Consider the following 16,044-nt stretch of genomic DNA (forward strand, 5'->3'; position numbering starts at 1 on the left):
TGCTCTCAAGTATTTTTATAGTTATTTTTCTTGATGAGCTGAAAAATATTATTGCACACTACTGCTGCTCACACAAAAATTGCACAGTAGTTGAAAACTATGGGTCCATCTACTTTCTATTTGTATGTAAGAATAATACATTTAAGAAACCTCACTTAGTACAGCAAATATGATTGCTTAGTTGTTCAGTAAAGCCAAACAAACATAATTTCACTTGAATGTTATTTATAATTTTTGTAGGTGGTGAGCATTATGTTATGCAGCTCTTTTTTCAAACAAAAATCTGTTTGGGTTCCTCTAATCGCTCCATAAGATGGCATGAATGTTACAAATAGGGATGCTAAAAGCTTTCTAGATTTGTTTGCAATTTCATAGTTTCTAAGACTATGAGTATATCCTCCCCCCCCCCTTTTCCCAAGAACTTTTCCTAGAACTGCAATGGCCAAGACTGAGTCCAGCAGCAGCGTAAAGTTCTGCCTGCACACAACCAGGATGTGCCACTTGCAATATTCTGCAATTCTTCTCTCTCTGGGTTTTTGGGTTTTTTTTTAAACATTGCTCCACAGTATTGGTGGTCCCACACCATAGTGTGAGATGGTAAACCTACCTCCCCCATTTTTTTAAAGTGGGAACTTCCTCTGAATCTCATGTCTTTCTGTCAAGAGAAGGGAAACTCTCGACCCAATCCAATAAAGAAAATGTAACATGAAAATTATTTGCAATATGTTGCTAGATACTTGTGTTTTAAGCCTACAACAGCAATGTCTTTTTTAAACAATCTCTGTTATTAGTATAGCACATGGATGACTAATCTCTTCATATTTCTTTAAATATTAGTTACAAAAATACAGTAGAAAGCTATCTATGGCTGCATATAGAGGCTTTCTACTCAGCAATAGGAAGAATTTATCTTATTACTACACCATTCATTTTTGCACCAGCATTTCTACTGTGAATTATACAAACTGTTGGGAAGAGACAATGGAAAAAGCTTGCTCTGTTTTTGTAATATGTACTAGTTCCATGCAATCAAGGGAGTGATGAAGGTTTCTAGAACAGATGGAAAGCAACATTTGACATCCCACATTTTACAGCTGCCTTAGATTCATTTCTCCCTCACCCCAAAATATGGTTTGAAAAAAACTACAAACTTCATATAATAGAACTAGACATCACAGAAAAGCACCAAACTGAACATGCGGATTGCACATAATGTTAACTCTGCAGCACTGTCCCCCGGTTTCTGACATGAAATTGTTTTCACATAGCTAGAGAATAGTAGTTGCTGATGTACAGCCGCTCTTCCATTTTCACAGACTTGGAGTCTGCGTCCCTTGCACATCCATGAGGAGCAAACGGAGGGACTCCAATATCGTCAATTTTCCATTTTTGTGGGGGGAGGGTCCAGAACGGATCCCCTGCAAAAATGGAGGGGTGACTGTACTAAGAAAACAACTTGACATGGTTTTGCTTCTAAAACAAGAACTCTAAATGAAGCCTCTCCTTGCAATGGTGCAGATTAGGCTAGAGAGAAAATGTTATCTGAACACATCATGATAAATTTCGAATTGATACTGGGCACGTCTTCATCAGATTAAGGGAGGAAGATAAGAATGGCTTCAAAGAGGTCCCTCTTTTGTCATTTTTATCAGCTATTGGGCTTTATTCTTGGTTGCCAATAAAATATTCTGCCGCTCTTACATATCATTCCCATGGTACATTCTAAAATGCTGGAGTACTGTTATCTTTACTATCAGCCTATACAATTTATAACCTAGAGATTATGCATTTCTGCCTACCAAATGGTTGTGAATTCCCCATTTTAGCAATTCCAGGCAGGGAGCAAAATCATTTAATTATACCCATGCATTGTTAATAGGTTGCCTCTGGCTTGGTTGGGCTGGCTGTGTATGCATGTCATATCATTTTCTGGGGCTGCCAGATAATGAAAAGTACATTTGGAGAAAGAAGAGAACATAGTTTTCTTTCCAGCCAGAAATGGAACTAGGAGAAGAGTCAGAAGAAGGAAGTACTGCCAAAAGTATTACTTCCATCTCTGAATGTATTGCTTGATTGAGATTTAATGGAATACAGTGGAACCTTGTTATACGCTGGGGTTTGGTTCCAAAATCCCCCATGGATAACAAAATCCGTGTATGCTCAAGTCCCATTAAGTATAATGACTTAGAAAAATGGTGTCCCTTATAAAAATGGAAAATCAAGGTTTGATATTTGAAATTTATACTTTTTTTTGAACATTTTAAAACCGTGTATGCTTGAATCTGTGTATAAAAAATCCGTGTATAAGAAGAGCCAACTGTACAATGGTAAAGTACACAACTAGATCTATTCAAGCTCAACTTTTTGCTTACACTTTTATAAAAAGTATGCAGCAAATTTAGAACACACAGCAATATGTTATATGTAATCAATTATATCTACAGTCAGTAGAAGAGAACATTATGCCTTAAGATCCATAAAGCAGCAAAATTTGAAAACACCAACTTAACTTACATTCATAAATTTTTCATACTGAATGGCAGACTCCATGGTATTGCTGGAATAATCTAGTGTGTCCTTCCAAGAATGCATTAGAAAAGCCAGCCTCAACTGCCGAGCTGTTGAGAGATTTCAAGGATTAAAAAAGCGCAGTACAGTAGATGATAATAGTAAAAACCATGATCCCAATTACAATATAAAAGAAATCCTCCAAAGTTTGTTATTAAATAAGTAAAGCAGGTCAGTCTGATAACTTCTTTCTAATTTTTAAAGTCCTAAACAGCTTGTGACCTTGATACTTGAAGGAGTTTGCTATTGTGTCCCTTAAGTCTTTTCCAACTTATGGGGACCAACCTATCACGGGTTTTTCTTAGCAAGATGTGCTCAGATGAGAGCTTGCCTCTGCCTCCCTCTAAGGCCGAGAGGCTGCCCAAGCTCGCCTAGTGGGTTTCCATGACACACTGGGGATTTCAATCCTGTCCTCCAGAATTGCAGTCCAATGCTCAAGCCACAACACCACACTTGAAGGAATATCTCTCCCTATATGTGTGTATCTCCTGTTTGCAGGAGAGTCCATCTCTTGTGTCCCACCAGGGATCACAATACATTGTGGAAGGAGGAAGAGGAGGTCCCAGTTGTTGTTGTTATTATTATGCTTTATTTATATAGCGCTGTACATTTGCACAGTGCTGTACATACAAACAATAAAATAGATAAAAGTAAACCTGTTTATGGCATACAATCTAAGAAATAATAGCATAATAGATATAAATAATACATAACAATACAGGAAAGGGTTCAATAAAACAGGCAACAAATTAAAAACGTCAAATACCATATAATAGTCGCACAATGCCTGGGAATGCTTCTCTGAACAGTTGTGGACTATCCTCACTTCTGAGGTCAAACTGACACTAACACTGGCTTCCTTCTAGGGCTAGGTTAAAACATAGCTTTTTATTAAAGTTTTTGAGGCCTACTTGATTTCACCCAAATCTGCACACATGCATGGGTTATAAAGTTTAACTCATCATATTGTTTAATATGTTTTAAGTCTGTTTAAGTTATTCTCTACTGTTTTAAATTTAAAATTGTTTAAATTGGTTATATTTGTACACCAACTTGAGATCCTGTAATATATGGTGAAATATAAAAGTTTAAACAAAAAAGTTATTTTTTTATAAAATTACATTTAAAAAGACTGGATACTGTTTTTCTCCTAATAAAATAAAGGTCTTACCTGTATGCCTTTTAAGTGCATCTTTTATCGTAATAAAGTTTTTCAAAGATTTGGACATTTTACAACCAGCAATTGTCAGGTGCCCAGTGTGCAAGAAATAGCGAACCCAGTGGTCATTGTCGAAGTATGCCTATGACATACATGGGAATAAAGCACCCATATTTGAATATGAATATCCATTAGAATGCAGCTATATGCAGAAAAGAAAAAATAAGGCTTCCATGCTCTCCCTGCTCCTCCAAAACATCATCTTCTCTCCAGTTAAGACAGAGAAATGTAATGTGAAATGCAGCAAGATAAGATTTCTACCATTACCCATATTGCTATTGTGATTATAGATCCCTAAATCACTATTTCTCAAATTTTACTAGACATCCAAGATACTTTTTTTCAGAAAGAAAACTGGGACATGCTTTTTCTCAACAGTTCAAAAGCTATGAAATTTCCCCCCTCAGGCACCTCCTATGCAAAATTAAATAGGGGGCTTCCTTCCTTGTAAGTGCAGATCAATACAGGGTTAGTTCAGCTAATATATTATCTACTTTAGGTTAATATATAAGGAGGAGATCACACTCCCTTTGTCACTGCTGTTTCCATGTGGAGAAGCTTTACACACAGAGGTGGGGCTCCTCTTCAGATGATTGTTCTCCATACAAGGAGGGGGGTAAGATTAACATGCTCCTCTTCTCACATGTTAACTTAAAATTGAATAAGATTGGACCAGTTCCTTCCACCACCACCCCCCAGGGCCGGCCCGTCCATATAGGTAACCTAGGCAGCTGCCTAGGGTGCCAAAAGTTTGGGGGCGGCACTGGCGTGGCACGGAGAGAGAGAGCGCCAATCCCGGGGTGCCACTCATGCTCCCGCTGGCCCTGCCCGCTTTTGCTTTTTGCAAAGAGCAAAAAGGAGATGGGCCAGCAGGAGGGCGAGTGGCACCCAGGATTGGCTGGGCTGTGCGCACGCCCTTTGCCCTCCCCTAGGCCTCCTGCCTTTTGCTCTCCTGCCCTATATGCTTCCTCTGTACAATAAATGATTTTACAAACTTCTATCATGTCTCCCTTTACTCATTCTTTTTTCTAAGTTGAATAGCTCTAAATGTTCTAAACTTTCCTCATAAATCTCTTCTGCAGCACTCTGATAATTTCAATTACCCCTTTTTGAAACTTTTTCAGCGCTATAATGTCCCTTTTTAGGTTTAGCTACTTATTTGAATTATTTGAAGTATTGCAAAGAAAATTGTAAGGGCAGCATAATACTAGCAGTTTTACTTTAAATTCCTTATCTAATTATGCACAACAAAGAGTTTGCCTTTTCCAAAGCAGGCTGAGTCAACATTTTCACTGAGCTTTCCAGCATAACCTAAAGATCCCCTTCTCTGACACTGCCAGCTCAAATCCTATCAGTGTAGGAAATAGGCGAGAAGCTATCTTTAGCCCCAGTGGGCACCACTTTACAAATACTTACACTGCATCACATTTGCCTGTTTAAGGCCCATCCACCCTATTTGGACAGATCCAGGTGGCACTCTTTGAAATCACTTTTCATGGTTTCTTTTCCAAACTGTAACTTCTTCTGAATGAAGCTATCTTATGTTGCATTTGCTATCGACATTACTCCCCTTCACCCAAGACTGGAACATAATGGTACTGTCATTTCTTCTTTTTAAAATAAAAAGTGGTGTAGACTTCCCAAATATTCTTTACCAAGTGATGTAAGGAATATAAACATTGAAATGCTTTTGTTGGGATTGTTTGGACAATGGTACCTCATCCTTGCGCAGCCAAGGCTTGTAACATACCTCAGGGTACCTTATTTTCTCCCCCACCTCCCAACCATGAATGGAAGCAGACATCTAAACTAGGAAAACCTGCATTGGTTTGAAAGCAGCATCACTCTTGATCTCTGAATGTATTAAACAAATTCAGCTTCTGCAGCAAGTTCTGTATCAGAATTCAAGGGAGACTCCCCAATCCCATAAACATGGGAGTATGCCTCTACATGCAATAAGAGGAGCACATGAGGAGACTAGTCCTGCTTCAGATCTCTTTGCCAGTCTGGAAGTGGGACAGGATCAAAAGTAAAAGCTTTCAGGAGACAATTTTAAATGTATCCCTACTACCTAAATTTAAGTAGATTTACAAACCTGTAGGATCTGAGCACATGAATCCTGACACAATACACAATGCTTTCCACATGCCTTCAAAACAGAGTTAGAAAATATATCAATTTGCGATTTCCAGTCCTGGTTTGGCTATCAAGTCCAAATCATAGTTTGCTGATTAGGATGCAATTGTAAACTATGCTTTCACTGAGCCAGGGAAAGAATGAAAGTGTCGAAGAGTATAAACTGGAGACTCAGATGCTTATCATATTAGTCAGTTATTTTGGATTGTCCCATTTGAAAAATACTTCACTTGTACTTGCAAAGATTGTTGGATGCTGATGCTGTGTATCACATCCTCACTACATTTGTACTTTAATAGTATAACTTTCTGATTTTTTTTCTGCACTGTATGTAATTCCTGGATACAGAGACCATTTGCCCCACCTTGTCTGCCTCACCTCCTATGTCATTATTGTTTCGCTTCAATTTTGTTTAATTAAGCTGTACACTATTATAGCATGACATTACAGTGCTATTACACCACTGCCTTAAAATATTAATATTAATAATTACTAAAAATAATTTTTAAAAACCAGACTGTGGCGGTAACACTGTGATGTGTGATACCATAGGAAAGGAGTGGAGAGATCTTTGGAAAAAACTCCTGAGCAGTGAAGACATCTGAATAGTGACTTCAAAAGGTCAACAGGTTGAGATCACATTGTTATTTCACTATTACATCAAACCATTTATATATACCTTAAAAGTTACAAAGAAAATCTAAAAAAGGTTTCAAGGGTGTACATCAAAGAAAATGGATAGGAAACACAGACATTCTCTTGGAAAGTCTTGTCTTCCATGCCCAGGCTTCCCTGCTTGCTTGGAAATCTCCAAGGACAGGGCACCACCCTACACTCACATCACATCCATTATTTAGTAACTCTTGTAAAAGATGTAGAATGACACATTTGCACTCAAACTAGTTACTGAATATAACAGGAAACAGGGTCATTAACAGATATTTCAAGAATAAGAAAAATAGAGTTCCCAACAATTCTACAGCACAGTATCTGGAGAACATCAATGTCATGTGATAAGGCTAAGGCAAAGGTGGGATTAATCCACCATTATAGCAATAGCATCTTACAGCACTGTTATAACAGTATAACAGCAGACTTGAGTCAACAGCTGGGTACGCTGTTAATGAGCAGGTCAGGGAAAGTGGGCGAGGGGGAGGTGTGGCCATGGTCCACAAAAGCTACATCAACTTAACCAGGAACCCAGTCCAGACAACAAGGCACATCGAGTGTATTTACCTGACCCTAAAAACCAAAGACAGTTTAGGGATTCTGCTGGTCTACCATCCACCCCGTTGCCTAGCAGACTCCCTAGCCAAGCTGACACAGCTGGTCTTGGAGCTGGTGTTGGAGTCTTCTAGGCTTCTTATCCTGGGAGACCTTAACATCCCCTTCGAGGACAGCTCATTAGATTTAACAGGTGCAGCTCGGCAGTTCATGGATTCCATGACTGCCATGGGCCTGTCCCAATTGGTTTCAGGTCCGACACACTGTGTGGGTAATACACTTGATGTGGTCTTTAGCACGGACAGGGAACAACCGTGGGCAGAGGTAATTCATACCTCTCCCTTGTCATGGACGGATCATTTCCTGGTTAAGGTGGAACTGACGGCCACAATATATATCGCCCCCAGGGGTGGAGGACCTATTAAAATGGTCTGCCCTCAAAGGCTGATGGAACCAAAAAGGTTCCAAGAAGCCTTAGTGGGAGTTGTGGTTGGGAATGATGGCGATTCTATCGAAACCCTGGTTAATACATGGACAATCTTACCAGGGCAATAGACACCATCGCACCCGAGCGTCCTTTCCAGACCGCTCCGAATAGAAAATCCTGGTACACAGAAGATCTCCGGCAGATGAAGTGGACCGCGCAACGACTAGAGTGCTGCTGGCAGAAACACCAGCGCATATCTGACACTCCATGAGAAGATGTTGCATTCCTATGGAGTGGAAATCAATGCAGCAAAGAATTCGTTCTATGCTGCATGGATTGCATCGGTGGAGTCTCGTCCGGCAGAGCTGTTCAGTGTGGTTAAGGAGTTAACTCAACTACCTTCCACCCTGAACCCTTTATTAGAACCGACTACAGCCTGCTGTGACGCTTTTAATGATTTCTTCGCTGATAAAATCTCTCAGATAAGGGCTGATCTCAACGCCGGCATTTTTTTTTTATTTTTATTTTTTATTTTTTTATTATTATTAAAAATAATAATAGTGATACAATATTATTACATATATACAATCTTTCAAATAATAAAAAAGAAAGAAAGAATACACTAATAATATTCTTAGACTACTTTAAACTACTGTATCTTCCAGTCGGTTCTTCATTGTTTCCATCTACACCTCCTACAGTAACTGCCCCTATGTAATTTCCAGTCTCATCTTCATATATAGCGAACATCATTAATATTATTCCTCAATGTCTATAATTATGGATACTCTCCCATCTCACTTTAATATCTATTCTTTTTGCCATTTCTTCTGTGCAGTCTATGTTACCCTGACTTTATTTATTACTATCACATCTTATTCTCTTTTTATTAGAAGGAGATTGCCTTTAGTCTTCCCCCTTGTCTTCAGGTTTGTATTGTCATTTTATAATTTATATATATACTCATCAATTACTATGAAACACCTTTATGTCGGATTTAACCATCTCTTTTTGCAATATACCAGTAACGGTTTCCACATTTCCTCATTTGAGGCTTCATAACTTTCTTCCTCCCTTATCCACATCGTTAGCGTGTCCATTTCCATGGCTTCCAATGCCTTCGTTAGCCACTCATCTATATCTATATCTCCCATCCTTTTCCAATTTTTCGCTATTGTAACCCTTGCTGTTGTTATTAAGTACAACAATATTTTTTTCTGTTTCCTTAATGTATTACCTTGAATCATATTCAACAATAATGTTTCCGGCTCTAGTCTTACATTAATTTGGTATACTTCCTTAGTTATTTCCTGTACCTTTTTCCAAAATTTTTTTACCATTGGACATGTCCACCACATATGATAGTAGGAGCCATAGTGATTGTTACATCTCCAACATATATTCGAACCATTTTTAATCATCTTAGCCCATCTTGATGGGGGAATATGCCACCTGTGCATCATTTTCATGAAATTTTCTTTCAGATCAGTACAACATGTAAAGTTCAAATCTTTACCCCATGCCCTTTCCCATCTTTCTAACTGTATATTTCTATTAATGTTCTTGGCCCATTCGATCATACAACCTTTTATCGTTTCTTCTTCATGGTCCAATTTTATACACATTTTATATATTCTCGAAATTATTCCTTTACTCCCCTTTTCCAAAATCTCATCAAGTTCATTTTTTTCTGTGGCTATCCCTTCTTGATTCTTATCTTTCCAAAATCTTGTACTTAATTGTAAATATTGAAACCAAGTTAAATTTATTCCCTGTTTTTCTAATTCTTCTCTGCTTTTTAATCTCAATTCACCTTTTTCGAATTGTAATATATCTTTGTATTTAAGCCAATTCTTCCCAATCAACTTTCCTCTATACATAAAGGCTTCATGGGGGGATATCCATAGCGGTATTCTTCTATATAATTTGTTCTTATATTTCTTCCAAATTTTAAATAATGATCTTCGTAGAATGTGGTCATTAAATTGTTTGTTTTGTTCTATTTTCCTGTACCACATATATGCATGCCAGCCATATCTATTATTAAATCCTTCCAAATTCAATATGCTTTCATTATCTAAATTAATCCATTCTCTCAGCCAGTCTAAACAATTCGCTTCGTAATATATTTTAAAATCTGGCAATGCAAATCCTCCTCTTTCTTTCAGATCAGTGAGTACCTTCCATTTTATCCTAGGTTTCCGGCCCACCCATATGAACTTTGATATGTCTTTCTTCCACTGATTAAAAATTTGATCCTTTAAGATTATTGGGAGATTTTGAAAAAGGTACATTATTTTTGGTAAAATATTCATTTTAACAATAGATATTTTTCCCGATAGTGAGGTATGTAAGTCTTCCCATTTGGTTAGACTGATTTTGATTTCTTGCCATGTTTTCTTGTAGTTATTATCGAATAATTCCGCAGTTTTTTTAGTCAAATTTATTCCAAGATATTTTATTTTCTTTTGAATTGTAATCTTCGATTCCTCTTGTAGTAATTTTTCCCTGTTTTTCGTCATATTTAAGGTAAGCATAGTTGATTTATCTCTGTTTATTTTCATTCCTGCTATTATGCCATATTCTTCAATCACTTTCATTACTCTTGGTAAGCTATTCATTGGGTCTTCCAAGATAATCAGCAGATCATCTGCGTATGCGCATAATTTTATCTCATTACTTTTTATCTTATTGCCTCTAATCTGTGGGTCTTCTCTTATTCTTTTGCACAGTATTTCCAAACAAAGTATGGAATTGCATCGGTGAAGTCTCGTCCGCCAGAGCTGTTCAGTGTGGTTAAGGACTTAACTCAACTACCTTCCACCCTGAACCCTTTATTAGAACCGACTACAGCCTGCTGTGACGCTTTTAATGATTTCTTCGCTGATAAAATCTCTCAGATAACGGCTGATCTCAACGCCGGCATTTTGGCAGAATCAATAAGAGAGATATCCATTGACTCTGTAAACAGGATTAAACTGGATCACTTTGAGTTAGTAAATATCAATGACATGGACAAGCTCCTTGGAAGTGTAAGGAGGATGACTTGCCCCTCGATCCTTGCCCCTCTTGGCTGACCGTTCAGTGAGGAGATGCAATAAAAACATCATTACAGCTTATAATAAATGCATCCTTTTGGGGGGAATATTTCCGTCTACCTTAAAACAAGCGATGGTGAAGCCACTTTTAAAGAAACCCTCCCTAGACCCCCTGTTAAGGAATAACCACAGACCGGTCTCCTTATTACCATTCTTGGGCAAAGTAACTGAGAGGGTGGTGGCCTTCCAACTCCAAGCTGTCTTGGATGAAACCAATTATCTGGACCCATTTCAAACTGGATTTAAGGCGGGTTACGGAGTTGAGACAACCTCCGTCTGGGCATCGACAGTGGAAATGTGATCCTGTTGGTGCTCCTGGACATCTCAGCGACCTTTGATACCATAGACAATGGTATCCTTTTGGAACGCCTGAGGGAGTTAGGCATTGGAGGCACTGCACTTCAGTGGTTCCGTTCCTACCTCTCAGGTAGATTCCAGATGGTGAGGCTGGGGGACAGCTGCTCTCGCAAAAGAGAGCTGACATCTGGCATCCCTCAGGGTGCCATTCTGTCCCCCATGCTGTTTAACATTTACATGAAGCCAGTGGGTGAGATCATCCAGAGACATGGGGCGCGGTGTTATCAGTATGCTGATGACACCCAGATCTATTTCTCTATGTCTCCAACTGACACAGTGACTAAGGATGGCATCTCTCCTCTGGACACCTGCCTAGGGTCAGTAATGGGCTGGATGAGGGAAAACAAACTCAGATTGCATCCAGAAAAAACAGAAGTACTTGTGATAGGTACCCCAAGCCCAGGAAGGGAAATTTGTCATCCAGTCCTGGACGGGATCACACTTCCCCTAAAGGACAAAGTTCGCTGTTTGGGAGTACTCCTGGACTCATCTCTACAATTATCATCTCAAGTAGATGCGACAGCCAGGAGTGCTTGGTACCAGCTTCGGCTGATTCGCCAACTGCGCCCCTACCTGGACTGAAAGGACCTTGAAACTGTGGTACATGCACTGGTAATCTCTCGCTTAGATTTCTGTAATGCGCTCTACATGGGGCTACCTTTGTACCAAGTTGGGAAGCTTCAACTAGTCCAAAACGCAGCAGCCAGACTGGTCACCAGAACTTCCAGGTCAGACCATATAACACCTGTATTAAAATCTTTACACTGGCTGGCAATTAGCTTCCGGGCACAGTACAAAGTGTTGGTCATTACCTTTAAAGCCCTACATGGCTTGGGCCTGAGTTACTTGAGGGAATGCCTCTCCCTATATAATCTGCCTCGCACTCTCAAAACAACTGGGAAGAATCTACTAGATCATATAAAAGTCAGACTAGTAACTACTTCCCAAAGAGCATATACAGCTGTGACTCCCATGCTTTGGAACAACCTTCCGGAAGAGATCCGACTGATTTCAACCTTAGATGCCTTTAAGAAGGCACTAAAAACTTACCTCTTCCGGCAAGCATACCCCCCTGATCTTCTATAAAGACCTAAAGTAAACTTCACCTCATGAAAAAACAAGATAACTTTATCGCAGGATGCAATGTGGTTTTAATATTGTATTGTTATATTTTAATATTACATTGTTTTTAAATTGTAATTTTAGATATTCTGTTATTGAAATACTGTTGTAATCCTGCTTCGATCCGTCGGGAGAGGCAGGAAAATAGAAATAAAACTTATTATTATTATTATTATTATTATTATTAAATAAATTAGGGAAGAAATCAATATCCTTGAGGGGAGGAGGGAGTGCCTATGACTTAGGTTCAGATCAAATGGGTAAACTGTGTCTGGTCATTATATCCAAAGCATTCAAACTTTTAAACCATTTGAACATCACATTAAACCAGAATTAGAGAAGCTTGACATGATGCCAAATAGTGGTGGACAAGCAACTGGCAATTCAGAATCAGAATACTAGAGTTGCAAAAACGGTTGGATTTGGCATGATGCCTGAATGAACAAGGCACTGTTATAGCCATTGCTTTGTCGCCACAGTCTTCTGTCTTACAGAAAAAGGAGTGTTGAGTGGATGGGAATAAAAGAAGAAAGCTGTTCTAAACCACACCTTCCCTGTCCTTTTAGAAGCTCAAATTAGTTTGCAAGCTAGAGTTCCTACATGCATGTGGAGGTTCTAAACTATAGTTACTGGAAACCACAATTCTGTGTAAACTGTGTTGTAAATATCAGAGACATTTCTGCAAGTCAGAGCCAGTTGAATTTTAAAGCTCAGTTGGAAGGAGAGCACATAGACATTAGGAACTAGAACAACAGAGGAAATTATGATATCACTTACCTCAGACTGTGCCAATTCGTTGTCATGGTGGGGGAATCGAAGATCAAAACCTCCTCCATGAATGTCCATTGACTCTCCTAGAATGGATCCAGCCATTGCAGAACATTCAATATGCCACCCTGGACGGCCCTATACAGAAATAAAATATATTATAAACACAACTATTAAACTGTTCTCAATAAATTGACTTACTTTAGGCCGGCTATGTTTCTCTTGAGCTTCCAGTGGGCAGCCCATTGCTTAAAACGTTGTCCTTGAAATCAAGATTTTTTTAAAAATCGTATTTATGTGTATTCTTAAAACCAACTGGGTGACACTGAGGAAGTCACATTCTCTCAGTTTTCAAGGAAGACAAAGGCAAACGCCCTCTGAACAAATCTTGCCAAGAAAACTCCATCTTTGGGCCATCATAAATCAGAAACAACTTGAAGGCACAACAGTAAACAAACCAATTTAAAAAACTATTTTTAAAGTTGTTTTTTTCTGCTAAGAGTGTTTTCACTTGTCTTGGTTTTTGTTGTATTTCTTTTATTGTTGGGTTGAGAGGTGATACAGACCTAAATAAATAAAATGGTATAAAAGAAAATTTACTCTTTCAAGTTAATGTTGATTATGCTGACCTAAGAGGAATTAATAGAAATGCATTCTTAAAGATGCAGCATTTCTATTTTATGGCCTGAACACAATTGCTCTGCTATTGTAGTGCTTAACACTGAGTCTGAGTCTTTTCCCACTATTAAAATTTGTCTGAAGTGACAGTAGCCATCATTACCACAGCTGTCACTGAAATTCAGCAGCGACAATGGTGGCTATACTACAGAAGTGTTTCAGGAAATTCTCCGGTATACAGAACCCAGCAAATGCAGAGAGTAAAAGTGAAGAAAAAGGAAAAGGAACAAAGGGCGGAAGCCAACATGATTTTGGCAGCACAGCTGGTAATGGCAGCCATCAGTTCTGAAATGCTGGAGGTGATGGGAAGGCCATTAAGCTAGAGTATCAAGGCTCTATGCAGCACACAAGTTGTATGTTAACAATCCATGCATCACACAGACAAAAACAACCACAGAATTATAGAATCACAGAGTTAGAAGGAACCTTAAGGGTCATCTAATCCCACCTTGCTAGGGCAGGAATCCACAGTTAAGCATCCCTGACAAGTTGCTGACTTCTGTTTAAAAACCTCCAATGTAGGAGATTCTCTTACCCTCTGAGGTAGTCTATCATACTCTTAAACAGCTTTGACTATCAGAAGGTTCTTCCTAACATTTAGGAAGACTGTTAAGAGTGTTACTGAACACAGTATAAAGCACCATCTGGAGTATGTTTGGCTTTGGAACCCACAGTTTAAGAAAGTAAACGACAGTGCAAAGAGAATACAGCTATGGGAACATCTGCTATAAAAGGCAACTATGGTAACAGAATAATTGGAATACAGGTTTAGAATGTAACTGAGTAAACACAGAATGGCTATCAGATGATTGGGGCTGACTATCAAAGTTACTAAATGAAAGACACCCCCCCTCCCCCCCCAAAAAAAAAAAAAGGGCTCAGCAACAATTTCAGCATGGAAATAGCAGAACATTCTAACACTGATGACTGAAACTGAAGATTCTATAAATTGCCAATGGTTGGAGTAGAATGTAATGAAAGAGTAAACATGCCATAAGTGATAATAGTTTGGCAGGTCTTTATGATACCAGCTTGCAACTTATACTTTAACTGGTGCTTTAGGACATTAAAAAGACTGGACCATTTGTTATGAAAGGCTGTTTACTGTTAATTTTATAGGACTCATTTACAGCTACATACATAAACACACACAGGCCTAAATCCTGTTGTTCATCTTGACTAGAGCAGAACCACATAATTACTGGAATTTACCTACATGCAGTCCCACCACTCAATAATCAATTGTAAATGAGCCTACTCTAGCAGACGCCAGACACAACAGGATACCAGCCACACAGTGCCCCATAACAGTGTTTTGGATTCAATGCAAGAAGAAGGTAACTCCACTTGTATGTGGACCTATACTTCTTTTCCCCGTCCCCAACCACCAGTCTCTTTCAAACTGGGTCCAGAATGTGGGGAGGGGGCGCTCCAGATTGGTGTTAAAGGGGGATTAGAAAACTGCAGTTAAAATGGAAAATCAACTTTTGTCCCCCCATATGAGAAGAATTGTTTTCTGCCCATACAAATGATCTATTCAATCCAAACAACCATCCTTACTTTTCCCCAAGGAGAATCCCATGAAGGCTCTCCAGGTTTGGAGGATTTCCATAAGGCAAAGTCATTTGGAGAATGCTTCTCACTTAAACGGTCTGCTGACACACTCAAGTCACCTGTGAAAGACAAGAAAAGCTTTTTAAAACATTCATGCACCTTTCAAAAATTGTCTTTATACATCTGCTGACTACATCAATTTACCTTCACCCTCTTGAAGTGCTTTTTGATCTCCCACAGCTTCAGGAACCAATTTAGCATAGGAGTGTTTTTCTGAGGCATCAAATTTAATTGTATCAAAATAGACAGATCCATTGGACACATAACTAGAAGACAAAAACACAGTTTCACTGGAAACTCTAATTAGCATTGAATCAGACACAAAAGTACAATGCTTAGAAAAGATACCTTTTGAAACTCTAAATCTCAGCCACCATAGCTACTGGCCATACTGACAGGTGAATCTGGGAGATGTAATCTGAAAAGTAACCTTCCAAGCTCTGTAAAATATTACTACTATAATATTTAAAGACTAGTTTCTTTCCCTGCGTTCTATGGCAGGTGACCAGTAGGATTCCAACAGAACGGGGTTGTGTTCCTTGATTTCATGCCAAAAGAAATACCGTGGTAGCTCAACATACATGAAGGGAGGGCACTGAGTTGCGGAAAGATTTCTTACTGTATCCAGTAAGAAGGACATAGTCCAGTATTGGACTATGACTGTGGAGACCCAGGTTCGATTCCCAGCTCAACCAAGAAACCTACTGGATGACCTTGTGCAAGTCAATGCTCTCAGCCTCAGGGGAAGGCAATAGCAAACCTTCTCTGAACAAATCTTGCAAAGAAAACCCATATGATATGTTTGCCTTAGGATAGCCACAAATCGGAAACCA

General features: G+C 38.9%; 1 protein-coding gene across 5 annotated transcripts in view; it reads right to left on the reverse strand.

The window, feature by feature from the left end:
- Positions 1–16,044, reverse strand: part of CARS1 (cysteinyl-tRNA synthetase 1) — a 73,329-nt gene that overhangs the window by 28,531 nt on the left and 28,754 nt on the right. For all 5 annotated transcript variants that reach the window (XM_089521012.1, XM_089521015.1, XM_089521011.1 and 2 more), the window contains 5 exons: positions 15,356–15,477; positions 15,158–15,270; positions 12,929–13,057; positions 3,740–3,869; positions 2,515–2,618 (listed from right to left, as the gene is read on the reverse strand). In XM_089521012.1, coding sequence (XP_089377138.1) covers positions 2,515–2,618; positions 3,740–3,869; positions 12,929–13,057; positions 15,158–15,270; positions 15,356–15,477 — 598 coding nt within the window. The remainder of the gene's footprint in view (positions 1–2,514; positions 2,619–3,739; positions 3,870–12,928; positions 13,058–15,157; positions 15,271–15,355; positions 15,478–16,044) is intronic.

Source organism: Sceloporus occidentalis, unplaced genomic scaffold (genome assembly GCF_023333645.1).
Source record: "Sceloporus occidentalis isolate IW3139 unplaced genomic scaffold, rSceOcc1.0.p SCAF_4, whole genome shotgun sequence".
In the NCBI taxonomy this organism is placed as follows: domain Eukaryota; kingdom Metazoa; phylum Chordata; class Lepidosauria; order Squamata; family Phrynosomatidae; genus Sceloporus; species Sceloporus occidentalis.